The sequence below is a fragment of the Bison bison genome, unplaced genomic scaffold (genome assembly GCF_000754665.1).
Source record: "Bison bison bison isolate TAMUID 2011002044 unplaced genomic scaffold, Bison_UMD1.0 scf7180017864329, whole genome shotgun sequence".
Taxonomy (NCBI): domain Eukaryota; kingdom Metazoa; phylum Chordata; class Mammalia; order Artiodactyla; family Bovidae; genus Bison; species Bison bison.
In genome coordinates, this window is record NW_011494901.1 from 5301638 (window position 1) to 5325252 (window position 23615).

At 38.1% G+C, this 23615-nt stretch overlaps 3 protein-coding genes and 1 pseudogene across 5 annotated transcripts in view; 3 read left to right on the forward strand and 1 right to left on the reverse strand.

Annotated features, from left to right (window-relative positions):
- The window catches only part of RAD17 (RAD17 homolog (S. pombe)), a 34220-nt gene extending 27405 nt beyond the window's left edge, over positions 1–6815 (reverse strand). Inside the window, exons 1-4 of one of the 2 annotated variants that reach the window (XM_010853587.1) lie at positions 6681–6815; positions 5083–5186; positions 2167–2424; positions 1543–1626 (exon numbers count right to left, since the gene is read on the reverse strand). In XM_010853587.1, the coding sequence (XP_010851889.1) occupies positions 1543–1626; positions 2167–2424; positions 5083–5186; positions 6681–6696 (462 nt within the window). In that variant the 5' untranslated portion in view covers positions 6697–6815. Of the gene's footprint in view, positions 1–1542; positions 1627–2166; positions 2425–5082; positions 5187–6325; positions 6660–6680 lie in introns of those variants that run through there. The other variant, XM_010853588.1, reaches the window with a different exon arrangement.
- Positions 6816–7068: 253 nt separating this feature from the next.
- On the forward strand, positions 7069–10713 carry TAF9 (TAF9 RNA polymerase II, TATA box binding protein (TBP)-associated factor, 32kDa). Of its 2 annotated transcripts, none has more exons than XM_010853589.1 (3): positions 7069–7167; positions 8844–8936; positions 9650–10713. In XM_010853589.1, the coding sequence occupies exon 3, from the start codon at positions 9667–9669 to the stop codon at positions 10459–10461; it is 795 nt and encodes a 264-aa protein (XP_010851891.1). In that variant the 5' UTR covers positions 7069–7167; positions 8844–8936; positions 9650–9666; the 3' UTR covers positions 10462–10713. The 2 variants fall into 2 exon arrangements, with proteins under 2 accessions (XP_010851891.1, XP_010851892.1); XM_010853590.1 differs by having other exon boundaries at positions 7158–7409.
- Positions 7085–21004, forward strand: AK6 (adenylate kinase 6). Its single transcript, XM_010853591.1, has 5 exons — positions 7085–7167; positions 8844–8936; positions 17444–17502; positions 17689–17834; positions 20541–21004. The coding sequence occupies exons 1-5, from the start codon at positions 7140–7142 to the stop codon at positions 20731–20733; spliced, it is 519 nt and encodes a 172-aa protein (XP_010851893.1). The 5' UTR covers positions 7085–7139; the 3' UTR covers positions 20734–21004.
- LOC104998448 lies at positions 12981–17429 on the forward strand (annotated as a pseudogene).
- Positions 21005–23615: the final 2611 nt, after the last annotated feature.

Consider the following 23615-nt stretch of genomic DNA (forward strand, 5'->3'; position numbering starts at 1 on the left):
CCTGTCTTTCCAGTTGGAAATGTATTTAAAGGTATTAATAACTAAGCAAACCCAGTTAGTAATGAGGAAATCTATTTTTATAGAAAAATGTCAGCTAACAATTATAGAAATAATAATAGAAGTAGAAAATTCACCATTTCACAATCTTAACAAAATTACTAACCAGACAAGGACTGAAAATGAACACTAAATCTCTTAGGTGAAAGACTGTCAGAAAATCCTATACGCTGCCAAAGCATCTTCCAATAGATTATGTGCCAAATGCAAGAGGAAATTACAATGAAGAGTTTTGACTATCACCTCCTTAATCTACCGATCAAACAACAGGATAAAAAGACCCTGGTCTCTTCAGTAAGTCAATGTCGTAGAGAGAAAGAGAAAAGTGAAGGGAACTGTTCTAGATTTTAAAGCCCTAACAGATATAATAATCAAATGTAATGGATGGTCCTTGATCATGCACTGGTTGTAACAAACCAGATATAAAAGACATTTTGAGGACAACTGGGAAAATGTGAATATGAATGGATCACGAGATCATGTTAGGGAATTAAATGTCAAATGTTAACATTTTATGTTAAAATACTCATGGGGGAAAATGATGGCTATATTACAGGTTTGTGAATATTCAATTACTATTCTATTTTTATGTTTGCAGAATCTAAAAATTTTAAAAGTTTAAAAAGAAAGACAGGAAGAATATTCTAGCTTGGGAGTCAAGGGCAATTATGAAATTACGAGGTGAAAGAAAAAACATTTTACAGGGTAAAATAAATGATTATTTTAGGTTATATTTAGTACAAAACTAGTATGTAATTTGCCTACTTGCTTCAGTGTGAGATAATCTGATATGCTAAATATATTAGCACCCAAATGGTTTACTATGCTTTAGACATAAGAGGGAAAAAGAGATAAAGTAAAGGAGAAAACTCAAAGTCTCTTGAGTCTTTTAATGAGGCAGAAGTAGTAAGGTCAGACAGCTTTCTACCACAGATGAGATGGACTCATGAGTACAAAGTCAGCATGTTTATAATAGCCAGGACATGGAAGCAACCTAGATGTCCATCAGCATGAAAGTTTTTAACTTCCTACAACCAACTATAAGGCAGAGAAACATCTGAGGTCAAGTATTTCTAAACATTCCTTGGGGTTTCCCTGGTGGCTCAGTGGTAAAGAATCCACCTGCCAATGCAGGAGACACAGATTTGATCCCTGGGTCAGGAAGATCCCATATGCTTCAGAGCAGCTAAGCCCATGCACCACCATGACCGAGCTTGTGCTCTAAGCCCGGGAGCCACCACTACTGAGGTCTGAAGCCCACACGCCCTATACATAGCCTGTGGTCTGCAACAAGAGCAGGCACTCCAATGAGAAGCCCTCTCACCACAACTAGAGAGCAGCCCCGCTCGCTGCAACTAGAGAAACTCCCACACAGCAACAAAGACTCAGCATGGCCCCAAAAAACACTAATAAACAAAGAAACAAAAATAAACAAATAAAAACTGCTTAAAAAAACAACAACAAAAACATTTCTTATTTAGTTACCTGTTTTGGCTGCCTTTCTAAGACTTCAGCTTTTAACCAGGTTTCAACTTCTTCAATTTTCTTTTTATGCACAGCAAGTTCATGCTAAAATTTTCAAGTTTAAAATAAAAACACTTTAACTCAAAAATTTCTGATACATCGCACAGACTATTGTACACATTTTTAATGAAAAAACTAGCAAATGAGTAACATAATAAAAAAGTCTTTTTGATTGTAATTCTTTATATTCATATGGAAAAATTCTATTGTTAAACTGACCACAACATATGAATATCTGAAGCACATCTGAAATTATAAAATATTTTAAAATCCTGAAATATATTTTATTAAGGTAATAAATAGGGAGGGACTTTACAAAAAATTAAACAGATTAAGTCAATGTTAGGGGCTGATTAAATGAAACTAAATCAAAGGGTTAAATTAAATCAAAGACAAATAACCAATGATATATCTTCAGAATAACTGCTGGGAAAATTCGAGACTGGAAATATAAAAAAACTTAGAAGTTATTATTTTTTTCTAATTCATTTAGGCAAAAAGGTTTTTATGAATAATAACAAAAATGCACATCCCTCTCCTTCCTGAAACTAAATTATGAAGACTTCTTTGTATGCTAATTATTACCTGAGTTTCTGGTTTGTATTTATCCACCCATGGTTCATTTTCTGACAGATATTCTTTTGAATTTTCTAGACCACAGATCTGTTTAGAGGAAGATAGGTTTCCTCCTTTGCTAGCCGGAAATCGGCTACTTTCTAATGTGGAAGGCACCTTTTTTCTTCTAAGACTTGAGTTATTCACACTTAATGATGTGGCAGTAATAGCAGAAATGCTTGTAGTCTCTGAAAAACCATCAAATGACGGGTCTACCCAGTTTGTTACCTGAAAAAAAGAAACCATATAAATAAAGTTACATTTTTTTGCATCTATTCCCTATGTAACTACTCTATTAAAAATTCTTGTATTAGCAACATTGACAATAAATCTCACAAATTCTTTAAATAAAACTGACTCTATGTATGTTATTCTTCTACTTTACAATAAGTATAAATGCATGCTTATCTACTTGACCATGGCAATGATAAATGCCATATAGATGAATACAGAGTACAAACAATTATTTTTATAAATAATCTTTCCAGGGTAAAGATTGGTGGCTTCCCTGGTAGCTCAGACAGTAAAGAATCTGCCTGCAATGCAGGAGACCCAGATTCAATCCCTGGGTCGGAAAAACCCTGGAGAAGGAAATGACAATCCACTTCAGTATTTTTGCCTGGCGAATCCCACGGACAGAGAAGCCTGGTGGCTACAGTCCATGGGGTTGCAAAGAGTTGGATACAACTGAGTGACTTTCACTTTCAGGGTAAAGATGAGGCTGATTCTTTTAAAACTCATTTGTAGCTTTGAAACACAAAAATTAAAATCACCTATCAAAAAAGAAGTAAAACAGAATAAAGAAAAAGGCAACCACGTAGAGCAGTAAGAAAAGGAACACTTCTGCCTTGACCAGATTAATATATTCACAAACTAAGAACCATTTCATACATTGAAGTAATCCCTATCAACCTTAAGACTTGTGAGGATAAGGTCTAAGAATACTGATGCTATGAATAATCCGTATGTATGACTTGATTATATTTTTCTTCAGCTCACGAAGCAACTAGTATGTTTCTGAAAGGGAAGCAGGCTTTCCAGAGAGGATGATCTGTCAGATTTGTTCAGGAAAATGAGTACTAGGTTAATAGAGCAGGAAAGTCAGGGAGTTCTACTTCACGGTCCTCTGGTCTATAGAAACTCCTGACCTCTCTGTTCCCCTCCATCATTTCCTTTTCTTTAAAATCCTTCATAATGATACACAGTGAAAAATGCAAAAACAAAATATTTTAACCTAAAAATATTTAGGAGTATTAAAAATACTTAATTTTTTAATTATTAAAAATATTTAATAATTTTATTTTTAAAAGTGAACTTTTTCTTAACATTCCAACAGTATAAATCTAGAAAAATCTAGTTCAGTGCCTGACTTTTGGAATTCCCTGCCTGGCTAACAAGGGGGAACAAAGATATATTTTCCTTGAAGAATGCTCAGCCACAGTTGTGAACCATTTACTTACTACACAGTGCTTCTTGCTGGGAAGGAAAGAAAAAAACAAACAAACAGAGATTGGCACTGCAAGTAGGCTCAGGAGAAGGGAGTTAGAGCTTACAGGTATTTTATGAATGCAAAATCACACTTCATTCCTCTTATAAAGGCAGAGGTTAGGATTATGATCAGTAGAGGGTAAAGGAAGGAAGACCTCTGGGGAAAACAATTTCAGTCATAGCTACCCCTCTCATTTCCTCCTCTTTAAAAGACTATCACTGGTACTACAATTTTGGCCCCTTTCCTTTATAAAAATAGAGTACATGAAAATATGAGTAGTAGTAAAACTCTTAATAGCAATTCTCATCTAGCAACTTCAATATGCATATTACTCATAAATTTTAAAGTTTTATTTCTTACATAAATGTGAATTTTTCCTTAAAAAAAAAAAAAAAGAAGAAACAGCAAAGTTAAATAATCTACTTACAGTCAGAGGACAATCAGATCCACCACTAGGAAAATGGATAACTTCCAGTACACTGTCTGACACCCATCCTACCCATCCACCAGCTGTACTGAGAACTGGTACACGGAACCACATAATTTCTAAGAGGTGGGGCTTTTCAAGTTATAATACCACATACAACATATTTCTCTCTGATTGCTCTTTCATTCCCAATGTTCATCACAGCACTGTTTACAATAGCTAGGACATGGAAGCAACTTAGATGTCCATTGGCAGATGAATGGATAAGAAAACTCTGGTACATATATATACAATAGAATATTACTAAGCTATTAGAATACATTTGAATCAGTTCTAATGAGGTGAATGAAACTGGAGCCTATTACACAGAGTGAAGTAAGTCAGAAAGAAAAACACCAATACAGTATATTAATGCATATATATGGAATTTAGAAAGATGGTAACGATGACCCTATATGTGAGACAGCAAAAGAGACACAGATATAAAGAACAGACTTTTGGACTCTGTGGGAGAAGGAGAGGGTGGGATGATCTGAGAGAACAGCATTGAAATATGTATATTACCGTATGTGAAATAGATCACCAGTCCAAGTTCAATGTGTGAAACAGGGCACTCAAAGCTGGTGTACTGGGACAACCCCGGGGAGGGGATGGGGAGGGAGGTGGGAGGGGGGTTCGGGATGGGGGACACATGTACATCCATGGCTGATTCATGTCAGTGTATGGCAAAAACCACTAAAATATTGTAAAGTAATTAGCCTCCAATTAAAATAAATAAATGAATTAAAAAAAATTAAGGTTGTGTTTTCAGTGCACAGTTGTTTCACAATGATTAGAGTCTTTAGATCACTAATTATAATAAGTACTGGGCACCATTACTTTGATTGCAGTAACAAGTCATTAGGAACATATTCAAAAATTTATAACTCCTTTTGGGCAACTATCACATGGCCATTTTAGTGTATCATACCTTTGTGGAAGATACCTTTGGTCTAAAAAAAGTTTTTGACATTATAAACTTCAATAGTTCCCATCCGTAGTATACAACCTGTAGTACATTAAAGTATAATTCACCTAGGGGCAAAAAAAGAAAAAAAATCTCAAAATCAGAAAATTGTAAAACAGAAGTACAGTAATATGTATTGGTAAAATCAACAACATAATAAAGGCTCAAGAACTAGTGAAAGAGAATACTGTAAATATACATGCAGTAAGAAATCAAAATGGTAAAGTGAATTTTATTTTTAATGACTATAACTGTCAATTATCTACAGAGATACAGTTTTCACATGAACTCAGTAATACATTAGGTAACACAGAAAAACCAGACATTTGTGTACTTCTGTTTTGTTAAGAAAAATTAAACTATTCTCTTTGTGCAGTTTTTATACTGAAAATTAAAATTTTCCACACTTCAGGGCCTCCCTGGTAGTCCAGTGGTTAAGAACTGTGCCCTGCAATGGAGGGGACATCAGTTCCACTCCTGGTCTGGAAAGAGCCCCCATACCAGAGCAACTAAGCCCCTGCACCGCAACTACTGGGCTCACACACACTAAAGGCAGGGAGTACCCAACCAGAAGTCCACACACTGCCACCAGAGCGTAACTCCTACTCACCGCAACTAGAGAAAGCCTGCAAGCAGCAAGGAAGACCCAGGGCAGCCAAAAATAAATAAAATAAATCAATTTTTTCCCCCCACACTTTAAATTTCAAAAAATTTCCCCAAATTTCAAACAACCAAAAAAGCACCATACAATGAATTCAGACTTATCACTGACTTTAGACAAAGACTTTATATTTTACTATGAAGTTTTTCTGTAACGGTTTGTTCTTTTTTGAATACGTCATCAAGACATTTTTTTGGCAACACTCTTCTGAATTTCATAGTTCTTCAATGTTTACATAAACTGACGAACTCAGCAATTTTAAGTTTGCCAGAAGGAAAGTTCTTTAAAGTCAAAAACCTGTAAACTGAGCTTTATAGTTTGGAGACACACGTAATTTATGTGTAAACACTTCCACACACTAGAAAGCAAATCATACACACTCACAAATTTTTCACAACTGGGAACATCTTTGCAGTTTCAAAGAGGTACATAGGTGGAAAAAAGCACCTCTTTGAGTGAACATAGTTGGCAGGTCGAAATAAGAGAGACAGACTGTTGTTCTAGTCAGAATTCTAGTTGCTCTTTGAAAACAAGGCTGACAGTTACCTCCTTTTAAAAATAGGCAACTGTCCTTGAGGATACCAGGTTCCTGAAAAGAGATGTCAGCGGCAGAAGAGACCTTGAAGAGTATTTCTAGCACACCCACCACCACCCTACACACTGCACTGGAGATAACTAAGCTGAAATATTTGTCCAAGGTCAGGCTGCTAGTCAGGCGAGAGCCGAGACGAACTCCCGTGCCTCTGCTCCAGGCCAGAGCTCAGCACCCCACCCTCTCACCCCCAGATGGGATGGGCAGTTCGGGAGGAGGAGCCACGAGAGGCCGGGAGGCGTGAAGGCAGACATGGATTCGCGTCTCGAGGACATATATACACCACAGCCGCAGCAACGACAGCCTTACTTTCGGGTAGCTGCATCCCCTCGCGGGCGGAGGGGAGCGGTGGAGCCCAGGCTCTGCTCCAGATGGAAGGCAATCCACCCGGCCCTGCCCGAGCTCAGCGCGGAAGCCTCTCAGAGGCCCCGCCCCTCGGGGACCTTCCAGATCTGTCGGCGCTTCCGCGACCCAGTCCGGAGGGCGGGGCCGCCTAAGGAGCGACTGTCTTAGGCATCCAGCGCATTGCCTGACTCGAAGCGCCGGCCCGACCGCTGCCGGTATCTCGGACCCTGCGATGCAAGCGTGTCCTCGAGGGCTGGGTAACCCACTGTGGGTGACGAGGCGACGGAGGTGGGTCTCGAGTGCCCCTCCAGGCCTCGAGTACCCCGGGCCGCTGGCGCTTGCCGTTGCCCGCCCCTGCCGGCCCCTCCCAGGAGTGTGTAGAGCGCGTGTGCAGAGGCGTGCGGAGCCAGCGCGGCGAGGACCATGTTGCTTCCGAACATCCTGCTCACCGGTCAGGGCGCGCGGTGGGGTGCTGTCGAGGGGCTCGTCTGGCCTGGGACGCCGAGTGCTCTGGGGCCTGGCCCGAAGGGTTCCTTTAGTGTTCTGTGGGGAGGTTCGGCGAGGGTCCCGTGGCGGGGTTGTCGTCAGGGCGTCGACCCGGCCCTCGCGGCGGTTTTGCGGGAGGCGGGGGGAGGGGACGACGAACGTTAATTCTGTTGGCGAGAGGTGGCCTTCTCTGTGAGGCGGAGAGAGGTAGATAGATCCAGCTCACTTTTCTGGCAAGCTGCCTAATCTTTCTTAATCACGTTTTTGTTTGTAAAATGGCTGTTGCTTTACTTGGGTAGGGTTGTCTTTGGGTTGTTAGCTAAATAGCATAAAGCAGTATCTGACCCTTAGTAGATCTGTTAATGATGGATGCCATTATTAGGTCTTGAGGCTTCTTGAGCTGCCTCTCATTTTTCCTTTGTATCTGAGAGTCAGGTGAAAGGAGTCGGATGTTTGTGCTGTGGATGATTCATTTGTCATAAACGCTGGCGGAGGTTGCTTCAGGGGCTTTTTAAATTTTAAGAACAGAAGGCATCGACTGAGATCTCTGGTCGTTTCTCGTCCAGAGATGCTGTAAGATTCCCGGGATGATTGTGGGGTTTCTTCTGGGTCTTTGGATCCATGCTCAAGGCGCCTGTTATATATGAGGGGCCCTAAAATGCCGCATAGTGACTTCAAGAATATTATTTCTAATTTGTTTAACTCTGAAAATGTCTTAACTGTTAAATTGTAGTAGGTAATAGCATCACGGGACATTCATGTCAAAATCTAATGGGTGTAGATGCTGTTGCAATACAAAATTGAGGCGCTCTTTGTGGAAACAAAGCAGTTGTATCTTTCAACAAAACAAGCATACTGGCAGCACATAAGTCTTGACTGTTTCTGAGAGCAGCAGATTAACGTCAACAAATTAACATTTAGCCTGCTCTTTAAGAGGAATGTTTTACAACATCTTATTTATTTGTGTCAGACAGTATCTTAATTTTTTAATATTAAACCATATCGTCAAAAATATAAATGAGCATTTTATTGAAAACATGGTGAGTTTAGGATTCAAACTTGGTGTATTTTAGTGGACTGGAGGTAAAATGTTATTTTCCTTACAGGTTGACCTGAATTTATTCCTTTTATCTTTAATTATAATGACCAGATTTTATAATTTTGGCGGCATTAAATCTGAACAGCTGACAATTAGAGTATGATTATCTTGAAGCAATATGAAAAAGGGAAGGTGAAGAACAATGTATAGTATTGCCATTTATGTAGGAGAAGGAAATGTATGTATATATATTGATATATATGCACGCAATGTGTATATATGTATACACGTTAAAACAAATAAATGGTGGCAGTTTATTTGAGGTGGCTAATTTTATTCTGGGAATTTCCATGATGGCAAACAGTCTGTGATTGGCATCAGATTCTCCCAAGCCCCACTTGCTCTGGTAAAATCAGATACACTGGGTGAAATTCTGATATCCAGCGGGCTTTGGGTAGTTCATTAGGTTATGGTGTGTGTTCATATAGGATTGCTAATTAGGAAACTCTTCATTTCAGTTGTTGAGAACCTTAAGGGCAGATCAGTGGCTAAAGTCTAATGAGTATTTCATGAACAGTATTTTTCTGTGGCTTGTCTTACAGGTACACCAGGGGTTGGAAAAACTACATTAGGCAAAGAACTTGCATCAAGATCAGGACTGAAATACGTTAATGTGGGTGATTTAGCTCGAGAAGGTAAGGGACACTTTGGTGTTAGGTTTGTTTATTTAAAAAGTGAGAGATAAATAATGAAGTATTAGCACTGTATTTATTTGTGAGAAAGAAGAGAAAATTTTCCATGAAGGAATTTATGTTCTGTTGGGGACATAGAAATAGAACATATTGTCTCATGCTGTGTCCTGGTTATTTTGACTGCTGCGTCCCCTCTGCAATTGGCTAGCAGTTTTTGTGGACAGTAATAACTGGAACAGCTTCCATGAAGATAGGACTGTTTGAATATGAGGAAGGGTATTTTGAGTTGTGCTAAGCATATATGTATAGAGAGAAAGATAGTCTGTGAGCTTACTGGAAGGACAGAATTTTGAACTCAGGCAGTAGGATATGGCTGTACTACGGTCTTAGATTAGTTTGATAGATGCATGCCTGCAAGCATCTGCACATGTTTTTAAAGTATATGTTTTTACCTATTTTACCCTGGTTTTTCCCAGTCTTTGATCACTTCCATTATTTGTGTCTTCATCTTTTTATATTCTCTAATGGGTAGAAACTCGATAAATTTAAGTAAAGGAACCTTAAATGTGCCTCATTAAAATTGAAAAGATGTAACATTTTTTAATTTCTATTTTTAAAAACTTGTATTTAAAAAATTTTAAGTTCCTGACAGTTGCTACTAAAGTAACTATTTCACATTTGATCTAATGTACATATTTTTTTCAAATGATCTAAAGTTTGATCACCGGATATCATGGAGTCTGGCAAGATGGCTTCTCCCAAGAGCATGCCGAAAGATGCACAGATGATGGCACAAATCCTGAAGGATATGGGGATTACAGAATATGAGCCAAGAGTTATAAATCAGATGTTGGAGTTTGCCTTCCGATATGTGACCACAATTCTAGATGATGCAAAAATTTATTCAAGTCATGCTAAGAAAGCTACTGTCGATGCAGATGATGTGCGATTGGCAATCCAGTGTCGTGCTGACCAGTCTTTTACCTCTCCTCCACCAAGAGATTTTTTATTAGATATTGCAAGGCAAAGAAATCAAACCCCTTTGCCATTGATCAAGCCTTACTCAGGTCCTAGATTGCCACCTGATAGGTATTGCTTGACTGCTCCAAATTATAGACTTAAGTCTTTACAAAAAAAGGCATCTACTTCTGCAGGAAGAATAACAGTTCCACGGTTAAGTGTTGGTTCAGTTACTAGCAGACCAAGTACTCCCACGCTTGGCACACCAACCCCACAAGCCATGTCCGTTTCAACTAAAGTAGGGACTCCAGTGTCCCTCACAGGGCAAAGGTTCACAGTACAGATGCCCACTTCACAGTCCCCAGCTGTAAAAGCTTCAATTCCTGCAACATCAGCAGTTCAGAATGTTCTAATTAATCCATCATTAATTGGGTCCAAAAATATTCTTATTACCACTAACATGGTCTCATCACAAAATACTGCCAATGAAGCATCAAATGCATTGAAAAGAAAGCACGATGATGATGATGACGATGATGACGACGATGATGACTATGATAATTTGTAATCTAGCCTTGACGCATGTAACGTGTATACTTGGTTTTGACTCTATTGTACTGAGATTAAACATGCATGCTATATGTTTCCATGTTGTGTTCTAGAAAAAATAGTATTTAATGAGTAAATATGCTTACCATACTTTTCGATTGAGCTGTCGTGTTAGATTTTCTTTAATAGGATTAGTAATGGTTTCTCATCAGCCTTTAAGTGTAAAAAATAAAGTTGTAATTCGTGCATTTAATTGTTGGTACTTTGGCAATTATGTTCTTAGTTTTTTTTTTTTATAATTGCAGTTTTCCACCTCATCACCAACAGAAATAGCAGTTGGAAAAACTTGAAGTTGCTGCAGTCTACTCCTTAACCATTAGAGTCACTTCTAGTGTTTTCACATGTTTAGATCATAGTATGATCTCTGGTGTTGAGTCACTCTTAGGGGCCATTCTTTCAGATTGCTGAAAGAATTCAGATTGATAACCATGTCTGCTTTTTAGAGAGACCACTTGGTCAGGATTTTTATTTATAGTGAACCATATCCATTTGGGCTTCCCTGGCAGCTCAGATGGTAAAGAATCTGCCTGCAGTGCAGGAGACCTGGGTTTGATCTCTGGGTCGGGAAGATCCCCTGGAGAAGGGAATGGCTACCCACTCCAGTGTTTTTGTCTGGAGAATGCCATGGACAGAGGAGCCTGCCCGGCTTCAGTCCATAGAGTTGCAAAAAGTCAGACACGACTGAGTGACAAACACTTATCCATTTAGATTTACCTTTTTCAATTGCCAGGGTTTTTCTTAGGTCCTATTTTTCTATTCCTTTGCTAATATTTAAGGATCCTTGGTGTGTCTCTCAGTATCTCACTACTTAAAAATTTTAAGTTTTTTCCCAGCTTCCCTTTGTGCAGGTCAGTTATGTATCTTTGCTCATCATATTCTTGATACTATAAGCTAGTATCATGCTTATATTTTTAATCCAGGTTTGGTGTTCAAATTATAGTTGATAAAACTTAGGTCTTTATTTGCTACTGTGTATAGCTTGTCATTCTGCATTTTATACCCATATGAAATCTGGTTTGTTCCTTTGCCTGTGCAACTTTACTATTTCAGAGTCACCCGTGTGCTTGTCGCTAAGTCATGTCTGACTCTTTTGTGACCCAATAGACTGTAGCCCGCCAGTCTCTTTTGTCCATGGTGGCTCTTCTGTCCAGCATGAAGACTGGAGTGGGTTGCCATTTCCTCCTCTCAGAGTTACATACAGTAGTCAGTTTCAGTCATGTCTTCCAGTTCTCACCCACTCAATTTTATGTTCCTAAACTTAATGAAATAATCTGTCATGAATAGCATTGAGAGCAACAGTAACACCAGAACCAAGGATAATCCACAGTAAGACACTCTCCTCTTGAGTCTGCTTTACACACAAACCATTTTAGTTGTGTGCCTTGATGGTGCATGGTCTTGACCATTCTGTTTGTATTTTATTGATGAGTTATTTAATGAGATGGAATCTTCCTTATAAATGAGGCATTTTTCCTCCTATTATGCCAGATAAAGGATTCTGGTCTGACTTAACATGTTAGATGATGTGCTTTATTAGATTTTTCAAAATGTATCAGATTTTTTGCCCCCACAGATGCCATTTGAATATACCTGAAAATCTAACTAGGAGATAGTCTGAGACATTCAGCTGCCTCATTTTTTCCCAAATGGTAATATGTTTTAAGGGAAACCACTCAGTCTTCTACAAAGCACTGTTTCTCAATGGGGTGATTTTGTCCTTCGGGGGATATTCCGAGACATTTTTGCTTGTCACAACTGGAGTGGGAGGTTTTCTTCTGATCTGTAATGGGTCGATGCCAAGGATTCTGCTGAACATCCTGAAATTCACAGGACAGTCCTCTGTCTTCATAATGAATTCAGTTCAGTCACTCGTCATGTCCGATTCTTTGCGACCCCATGGACTGCAGCACCCCAGGCTTCCCTGTCCATCACCAACTCTGGAAGCTTACTCAAACTCTTGTCCATTGAGTCTGTGATACCATCCAACCATCTCAACTTCTGTCGTTCCCTTCCCCCGCCTTCAATCTTTCCCAGCATCAGGGTCTTTTCCAGTGAGTCAGTTCTTTGCATCAGGTGGCCAAAGTGTTGGAGTTTCAGCTTCAGCGTCCGTCCTTCCAATGAATATTCAGGACTGATTTCCTTTAGGATTGACTGGTTGGATCTCCTTGCAGTCCAAGGGACTCTCCAAGAGTCTTCTCCAACACCACACTTCAAAAGTATCAATTCTTCGGCGCTTAGCTTTCTTTATAGTCCAACTCTCACATCTGTATATGAATACTGGAAAATCAGAGCTTTGACTAGATGGACCTTTGTTGGCAAAGTAATGTCTCTGCTTTTTAATGGGCTGTCTAGGTTGGTCACAGCTTTTCTTCCAAGGAGCAAGTGGCCAAGCTCAAAATGTCAGTAGTATTTCAGGTTTAGAAACCTGCTGTAAGTCATGAGACCAAAACAAAACTGGTTTTAAATGAATGTGCCTAAATGGAGTTTATTGCCATCCTGGTAATCATGTTAAATTTCTGTATTATTTGTAAGAGACCATCTATGTTGCTTAGAACTAAAGCAGGAAAAATTAGGTGGGGATTTAAGCTTAATAAAACTAGAGAGAGTCCTGACTGTGGAGGGACCAAGACTGCTTTCCTTATCCCTCTTCATTCAGCCTGCATTCCTCTCTGTCCTGTCCCATGTGCAGTCATTTAATTACACTTGTTATCAGCATCCTTAATTGTTCTGCCACTAGTTTATCAATCTTCAGCCCCTGTCCCTAACCCCAGCATGCTCATGGATCTAGACATTAGATGCATTTCAAATATCTGGCCCACAACACTTAAAATCTTGGTGTGTTTCTAACTCAAGGATTGGCAGGCTGCTCCTGGTTTTGTAGGAGCCACTAGCTAAAGAGTAGGGTGTAAATTCTGAAATATTTACTGTCTGGCCCTTTATAGAAAAAGCTTGCCATCCCCACTCTAACCTTTGTGTATCTCATTTTTCCCCTCACTTTAATAACCTACCACTAGAAGACTTTGAAACTAACTTATTCCTTGTCCTCTCACCAGCACTGCTATCCCAACGCTTTCATCTGATTCTTGCTTTCCCACCACATATGTCTTTTCCTCTGTGATCTTGTAATCCTGCCTTTCCGTCTAGTGATCTCATTGACTCAGACTGGTCAGTTATTTTTGCTGGTGACTCTTAGATTAATAATTAAAACTTAGCCCAATTTATAGACATCTACTAGATGTAACCATCTGGATAGTCCTGGATATTTCCAAATGAATGTTTAGGTGCTCTGTGGTCCTCCCTGACTGCTTGTCCACTCCTGATTCCTGTCCCACCACACATACAAATGCATTCACATGCTAGCCAGATGCACTTGGCTTCTAATCTTGATAATTTAAAAAATCCGTTTGAAACCCCTATTCCATTCATAAGACCACTGATGCTGTGTCCCTGGTACCACTGAGCCATCCTCAAGACCATTAGTGCTGAATCTCAGTATCTCATTGTTGTTTAGTTGCTGAGTCGTGTCTGACTCTTTTGTGACCCTGCGGACTGGAGCCCACCAGGATCCTCTGTCCATAGGATTTTCCAGGCAAGAATACTAGATACTAGAATACTAGTTGCCGTTTCCTACTCCAAGTGATCTTCCCAACCCAGGGATTGAACCTGTGTCTCCTGAGTCTCCTGCATTGGCAGGCTGATTCTTTACATATTGAGCCACCTGGGAACGAAGGATCATCTTACCTACCTTTTTTTCCTTAGCTTCAAGTTTCTACTTAGAAGTTACCTCCTCCAGGAAGCTTCCCCAAATATCCTGCTTATGTTCTTCACCTAAAAGATGCCCATCTTATTGCTCAAAGCACCATGATCCACAGCATTAAATATTACAATTTCCAGGTTACTTGTCTATCATCTCTCATGTTACTGTAAACTGTTGAAGGGAAGGACTAAGTTGGTCTTGGTGTTCAATTTGTTCACTATTATATCTTCATTTCCTCTGTAATTACTGGACATGGTGTTAGATAAATGTTTTTTGAAATGAATGTTTGAAAGCTTGAATTACACTATTTTATTAAAATGTATTAACATGATTTTAAGAAATCCTGCATTTCAGCATTGCAATACATAAAGACTTTTAATAATAAAGTTAATACTGTTATAGTTGTATTTTAGACAACATATATTAAAAGTTGTATTTTAGACAACATATACTAGTCTGGACTTAAAATATGAAGGAACATTTATCTACTCCAGATTCCCACATAGTACAAAATCAGCGGTAGGTATTCTTCGTTTTGTGGCATTGTGATATATATATATATATATATATATATACACACACACATATGTATATATGGAAAGTAATGTAAAAATAATGGAGAAATTTAACAACCTAATTTACTTAAGTTTAATTACATACTTCAGCCAGTTAGTAAACAAGATTTAACTAATTCACTGTTGTTGAGTATTTTAAAGCATCTTTTATACTTTTTTCTGGTTAGAAATTCAGAGGTCAAAGAAATCTCTGGACAGGACATTTTTCTTGAAAAAATTTCCAGGGCGGTTGTGGTATTGCGGTAATCCGGTTCCCGTGGGTGCAGCCGTGTGACGACCTGTTTTGCTTCAACAACATTTAACTTGGATCCACTTAGAGAAACTTACGGGATTCGTTTTTACTTAGAGTACCTCGCCCACTGGCTGGAGTACTTCTTCATTGCAGAGGCCCCTGGTGGAGAGTTAATGGGTTATACCATGGGCAAAGCAGAAGGCTCAGTGGCAAGGGAAGAATGGCATGGGCACATCATAGCTCTGTCGTTGCCCTGGAATTTTGGTGCCATGGTTTGGCTGCTAAACTTACGGAGTTATTAGAGGAGGTTTCAGAAAGAACGGGTGGATTTTTAGTTGATCTCTTTGTAAGAGTGTCTAACCCAGTTGCTGTCAACATGTACAAGCGGCTAGGCTACAGCATGGACACAATAGTCAGGAGTACTATTTATTCAGCGCGCAATGGGGAGCCGGATGAGGACTCTTTACAATATGAGGAAAGCACGATCCAAGGACAGTGAGAAATCCATCATACCATTACCTCTTCCTGTGAGGCCAGAAGACACTGAATAACCATGAACAGTGGTTCTTAGGCTGATGATGCTCCAGATAGTTTATGGACAATATTATTTTCATTAGATGATCTTGGAGCTCTATTAGGAGAAAAGGGGCTCATTTAGCTCTTAAAGACTTCAAGAAAATACAGGTTATTAACTTATTTTAAGTCTTCTACTAGCAATATTATACCTTCTAAAGCTGTTCACTGTAATAAAATCCAATAAAAAAAGGCATTTAGGTCAGAAGGGAACATTCCACTGGCATGGCTCATAACATACTATTCACAATGTGCTAGGGAAAAAGCTTGCTCCAGTCTCCTAAATTCTGTGCCTGAGAACCGCTGCTATATATACATTTTTATCTTGTATTGAACTTAAGCTTTAAAAGCATATTTGAATTGTATGAATCTAAGATGTATACTAAAATGCACTGTTGACTCTAAAAAATAATTACACATTTTCAGAGTCAATTTACTAAATACATAATATAACAGTTATAAAAAGGCTCATTTAAATTTGCATCTCTTTAGTAGCTGGGAAAGTCCAACATTTTTTTCATGTATTGTTTATTAATTATCTTTTCCATTATGTGTGAATTGTTTTCTTATTATTAGGTTACTGTTTTTGAGATATTTATATAATCTACATTTCAGTCCTTTGTCCTAGTATAAATATTTCTCCCTGCTATTAAAAAAAAAAAATTCTTCAAGAGATTTAACATTTTATTTATTTGAATCAGTTATTTTTTTCACAAACTCAAATGAATCATTCCTTTGTAAAGTTTAGTTTTCCATTAGTTATCTTTGGAATGTAGTAATTAACTTTTTAATCCACCTAGAACTTGTGGTGTAAAGTAAGGGTTTAGATTATTTTCTATATAGTTAACCAGTTTTCCCCACACCAAGACAGTTTAACTTTTTAGCAGGTAAAGTTTCTGGTAGCTGAACAGTAACCCAGGAAGTCCGAGGTCACACTAGGATGCTAGAGAAGTGATTCATGTGCTCAGAATCGGTCCACAGGCCGATTTCCAGGCAAGACAGTTAAAATTGCCTCTGCCTTCCACTAATCCTCAGGGACTACCCTTCTGTCACTTCAGAACTTATGTCCATTTTAAGCTCATTTCAACCTGTGCCACATTGTTAGGGGGAAGAGGGAGAAGACTATAGCATGCATTTTGAGATGGCTAAAAGGATGATCTAAGTCTGCCTCGTGAGGACATGCCTCCCAGGGGTTCAGGGTGAGGGTGGGATTGGTATATCTCGCCTCCTTACGACACACTTCATTTGAAAGAACGAATTTACTGGAAAGTTTTTATGTTAGATTTAAATTTGCCTTCTTTATGCCTGCCCCCATCATTCTTGTTCTACCTTCTGAAATTTAACCCTTGGCTTTTGGGGATGCTGGAAATCTAGACGTTCAGGAGCATGTGTATACTGACTTTCCTTCCCCAAACCCCGTGAATGTGACCTCGGTGACAAAGGGTTCATTCGTGGAATCAAGCGCCAGTTGTTGCTTTTAATAAGTTTCATATCCTTGGCCTAATAAGTTTGGAACTTAATCTGCTGTTAATGTATGTGAGTGTTTAGGACCACAAATACTGAAGTTGGTTCTCTGTTGATGGTTTCAGTTTTGAAACCATCAATAGCTAAAGCGGTTGCAGATACACTGTTACCCAAATTTCCTTTTAGACAAAATTCTAACTTATCAGCATTGCTCATTATATTTGGTGTCCATGTGACACTGTGTATTAGTGCCCTCTCTTATCTCTAAAAAAGTAATTGAAAATTACTGAAAGTTACCAAGAAAAGACTACTTTAATACTCCAATGTAAATCTCTTTTAGGGCAGTTATATGATGGCTATGATGAAGAGTATGACTGTCCCATTTTAGATGAAGATAGAGTAAGTACAATTTTTTAAAGTATACATTTAAAAAATTTAATAGGAAAGTTGACCTTAGGTTTTTTTTTTTTAATTGATTGAATACTGAGGTGATCATTTTTTTTAGCTTATTTATTTTATTATTATTATTTTTTTGACCTCAGTTTTTAAAAGAGTATTCATCTTTATTTTTTCCCTTTCTTACAGGTAGTTGATGAGCTAGAAAACCAAATGAGTGAAGGTGGAGTTATTGTTGATTACCATGGTTGTGATTTCTTCCCTGAACGCTGGTTTCATATAGTATTTGTCCTGAAAACAGATAACAGTATTTTGTACAAAAGACTTGAAAATAGGTAAGAAAGGAAAAACATTACATTCTTTTTTTTTTTTTTTTACATTCTTAAAGTATTATATAAACTTCTTTCAGATTCCTGAAGTTGGCAACTACTAACATCAAAAAGGTTCTATTTGAAAATGTGACTGCTTTATATTTTGTTCTCATTATAAACCAAGTCTGTATAGTACCAACATTCTGAACCTAAGAGAAAAAGATGCATTCGTAAAACACAAGCAGTAGATTCTGACCTAACTGACAGTCTGATTCAGTAAAATGTACTATATAGCAACTATTTAGTCATGCTTTTTCCCTAATGTAAAGCTTGTCTAGGAAAACAGCCAAGACAATAGCATATTCTTTGCTATGGAATGAAAATTACCCACTTAAATCATCCTCACATCAGAAATGAGAAAACTTACGAAAAACTAACAAGATAAATTAACATTTCACAACATATTTGAGTTCATCCTTTCCAAGAGAGCATCAGGCTTAATCTAGAATAACCAAAAAAGCAAAGTTTTATGGAAAACATTTCCCCACTGTCTTTTGATTCAAGCTGTGGCAAAGGGGGAATTTTAAAGGAATTTAGAAAGAAGTTTCTGGAAGGAAAATTCCAGAAGTTTTCCTAACTAAGGTCAGGTTCAGAATTTGTGTTCTCAGTGATCATAGTCAACTCTGACTAAACACCGTTGAATTGTGTGTCTGTGTGTGTGTGTGAGTCACACTCTTTGCAACCTCATGGACTGTAGCCTGCCAGGCTCCCTCTGTCCATGAAATTCTCCAGAGAAGAAGACAGGAGGGGGTTGACATTTCCTTCTCCAGGGGATCTTCCCAACCCAGGGATCAAACCTGAGTCTCCCGCATTGCAGGCAGATTCTTTACCATCTGAGCTACAAGGGAAGTCAATCCTTGCACAAAAAAGTATAGTATGAAATATACAGGGAAAGTTAGGTGGGAATAATACTTGAAGCTTTCATCATCTTTCTTGAGGCAGAAAAAGCCATTAAAAATATTTGAACAGAGAAGTAATAGAGACAATATGGTACATATGCCTTTTCTCAAAAACCATTTGACATTTTTATTAAAAATTAAAATTTTATGTAAATAAAGATTAAAGTATGAGAAAAGCAGTCTTGTTTTTAGCCATTGAAAAAATTAATCACCTATTTTTTTTAATGAGTAATCACCTATTTAAAGAAAAAAACCTTATTGAAATAAATTCACATACCATATGAATTGTACAGCCCATTTGAAGCATACACTTCAGTGGTTTTCAGTGTATTCACAGAGTTGTATATCCATTATTATAACCAATTTTTAAAAATGTTCACACCCCGCCCCCTTAAAAAAACCCATACCCATTAGCAGTCACTGCCCATCTCCCCCTAGTCCCCAGTCCCAGGCAACCAGTAATTTACTTTCTATCTCTGGATTTGCCTATTTAGGACTTTTTATATAAATGAAATCATATAAAATGTGATCTTTTGTGTCTGGCTTCTTTTATTTAGCATAATGTTTTCAAGGTTCATCTGTGATGTAGCATGTACTGGTACTTCTTTTCATTGCCAAATAATATTCCATTATATGGATATACCATATTTTATTTATCTGTTTATCAGATTATAGACATTTGGGTTGTTTCAACTTTTTGGCAGTTATGAATAATGCTGCTATGAACATTCATGCATGTGTTTTTCTGTGAACATTATGCATTCATTCATTTATCTTGGGTATTGAAGTTTCTCTAGGAATAGGATTTCTGGGTCCCATGTTAAATAGCTATGTATAACTTTTGAGAAACTGTCAGACATTTTCCATAGTGACTGCACCACTTTACATTCCAAAGAGTAGTGTATGAAGCCTCCAGTATTTTCACATCCTTGTTATTACCTTTTTGATTGTAGCCATCCTAGTGGATATGAAGTAGTATCACAATGTACTTTTCATTTGCTTTTCCTTGATGGCTAATGATACTGAGTGCGTTTTCATGTGCTTATGGGCCATTTGTATATCTTTTGGGAAAATATCTATTTAGACCTTTTGCCCAATTTTTAATTGGATTATTTGGCCTTTTTTATAAAGTTGTAAGATTTCTTTATGTATTTTAGATATAAGTCCCTTATCAGATATAAGATTTGCAAAAACTTTCTCCCATTCTGTGGGCTATCTTTCCATAAAGTTAATCACCTTTTGAGTAGTTCAATCTAATTTTGATTGTTACAAAATTGAATTAATTTGAGTCTGAATTTTCCTTACTCATTTCACTAACTAGCTGGCTAATTTACATCTTCCTAAAGATTATACAAGTTAATTTTTTCAGTGTCTTTGGAACTGGTAAACTACAGATACATCTGTGTGATCTAGTACCCAATTAGTATATGATATTCTTTATCATGTGCATTTTATTATATGCCATTTATTTGTTTTATCTGTCTATATCTTAATTCCTCTAACTTTTAAAATTTAGAACCATAACTATAGACTGCTTAATCTCATAGCTGGGCATCTGGCTTGAGGTAAGTAGATGTTTGCTAATTGAATGGCTGACAGATTGTAGGGGGAGGAATGCCAACCTATTATTTCTAGGTAAAGAAACTAAGAAGTATTTTTGTGCAATTCTTCATGTGTTCAAAAAGTGTATGGATTCTGAAGTGTCCAATTTCTAATTTGTTCCTAAAACTCTAGTTAATGCCATTCAGATTATCTCCTCTTTGCCTTCTAGGGGTTATAATGAGAAGAAACTAAAAGATAATATTCAGTGTGAAATTTTTCAAGTTCTTCATGAAGAAGCCTTAGCATCCTACAAGGAAGAAATAGTGCATCAACTGCCGAGCAATAAACCAGAAGATCTAGAGGATAATATCAATCAGATACTGAAATGGATTGAGCATTGGGTCAAAGATCACAGTTCTTAACAAGAATGGCCACTGCACAATCACTCTTGACATCTCTCTGCTGATGTCACATAAATTATTCAATTATCAATAAAACTTTCTTATTGAAATTGTGCTGTTAGACTAGGAGGTGGTTATAAAGGTTTATGTTTGGGTTTTTTCCTCTATGAGAAAGCTAAACTCAAATATAATGAATAATACTATTAAGGATTGAGAGTTAAACTGTAAAAGTTTATTACAGAAGAAAATCAAGATGATCTCTTAAAATAAAACACAGGTTAAAGATAAAGCATCAATTTTCCATTTTTATTTCTTTAAAAAAAGAAGTAATACTTGCACTCTGTATAGAATTCAAAATGTACAAAAGCATATACAGATGGTACCCAACTTAAAATGGTTCAGCTTAGGATGTTTTGACTTTATGATGGAGCAAAAGCGAGAACATACACACTAGAAATTGACAGCTTATGGTGAATGATGTCTGATTTGTGATCTGTGAGGAAGATTTAGCTTCGGGACCAGGGACCAGGCTTGATCACTCAAGCTTTTGTGTAGCAGAGTGTTATTAAAGTATAAAAAGGACAGAGAAAGCTTCTGACACAGACATCGGAAGGGGGACAGAGAGCCCCCCTTCCTAGTCTAAGCAAGGGAGTTATATGCTTTTTTAATTAGTTATTACAATAAATCAAAAGAATGTCTCAAGGTTGTAAAGATCTTACTAGACCCCTCCCATAATTTACATTTTAAGGTAACAGGATTAGCCACAAGGTTTTCAGGAAGAAGTAACTGTCCTCAAGCCAGAGACATTGTTGTTATATAGTCCTTACTAAGGAATGTAGAAAAAAACGTTTGTCCTTTCGTCCTCCTTGAGAATTCCAGAAACTTACCTCTTCTTTGAGAGCCCCAGATCCCACTTTTCCTCAGGGACCCCAGACTTACTATCAACCTGCCTAGGAATTGACTCTTTCAAAATCATGCTTTGAATTTGGATGTTTTCCTGGGCTAGCGATCCGCATGCAGCATGTTACCTGTGATAGTAGGGAGTGGGGGTGGCTGCAGCTCCCAGTCAGCCAGGTGATAATGAGGGTAAACAGCCGATAAAACCTCCCCGCCACTCTGCACCGTGCAACCGTTTACTCTTTCAGTTTAGCGGTCAGTAACTTCCGAGACAGTCAACAAATTATTATAAAACAGGCTTTATGTTAAGATGATTTTGCCCAATTGTAAGTTAATGTAAGTATTCTTACGTTTAAGATAGCATATTTAAGGTAGGCTAGGATGGGAGCTTCCCTGGTCGTCCAGTGGTTAGGACTCCGAGCTTCCACTGCTAGGTGTTGTGGGTTCATCCCAGATTGCAGAACTAGGATCTCACATTCCACAGGGGGGGGGGTGGGGGCGGGCAAAAAAAAGGCAGGCTAGGCTGAGCTGTGATATTTGGTAGGTCAGGCGTATTAAGCACATTTTTGACTTAGGATATTTTCAATTTATGATGGATTCATCAGGCTGTAACCCCAACATAAGTCAAGGAAGACCTGTACTAGAAAGGTAGGCTTCCCTTTCAGGCCACCCTGTTATTCAGCCACTGCTAGTTTCCCTCCCTTTAGGAAAGAATGTTTCTGGTTTGGATGTGTGTGTGTGTATGCTTTTTTTAAGCATATGGTAGCATTTTGTGGGTGTGTTGTGTGTGTGTGTGTGCTTTTTTTAAGCATATGGTAGCATGTGTGTGCTTACTTTTTTTCTTTTAAGCATATGGTTACCACATACCATGCTGGAGAAGGCAATGGCACCCTACTCTGGTACTCTTGCTTGGAAAATCCCATGGATGTAGGAAGGCTGCAGTCCATGGGGTCTCTGAGGGTTGGATATGACTGAGCATCTTCACTTTCACTTTTCACTTTCATGCATTGTAGAAGGGAATGGCAACCCACTCCAGTGTTCTTGCCTGGAGAATCCCAGGGACGGGGGAGCCTGGTAGGCTGCCGTCTATGGGGTCACACAGAGTCGGACACAACTGAAGTGACTTAGCAGCAGCAGCAGCAGCAGCAACATACCATGCAAACTGTTGTGTCATTTTTTTTTCATTTAATGTATTTTGGATATTATACCATCTTAGAACATACAGACCTTCCTATTCTTTATTAAGCTATAACTCACATATAAAATCCACTATTTTAAAGTGTACAGTCCATTTTAAAAATCGTATTCACAAGATTGTGCAACTACCCCATTCTATAACACTTTCATCACCCCAACCAAAAGACATCCCATACCTATTAGCAGTCACTGCTCATTCTTCCCTTCTCCTAGCCCCTTGCTATTACTAGTCCACTTTGTTGCTATAGATTTGCATATCCTGGAGATTTTATATAAATAGAATCATACAATATGTGGTTTTTCATATCTGGCTTCTTTCACTTAGCATAGTGTTTTCACGATTATCCATGTTGGAGGCTTAATGAGTACCTCATTCCTTAATATGGTTGAATAATATTCCACTGTATGGCTATTCCACATCTTGTTTATCCATTCCATCAGCAGCATAGTTGGATCGTATCCATTTCGGGTATTATGTTTTATGAACATTAGTGCACAAGTTTTTGTGTGGATGTATGTTTTCAACTCTCTTGGATATAGCAAAGAGAGAGATTGCTAGGTCATATTGCAACCGAGTTTAGCATTTTCAGGATATGCCAAAATGTTTTCCAAAGTGGTTGCATTACTTTCTATTCTCACCATCCATGTATTGGGATCTAATTCTCCATATTCTTGCCAACACTTGCTACTGTTCACCTAATAGCCATCCTGTAGATACACAGTCGTAGCTTCATTTTGGTTTTGATACATTTCTCTAACGACCAATGCTGTTGAGCATCTTTCCATGTGTTAGTCATTTGTGTATCTTC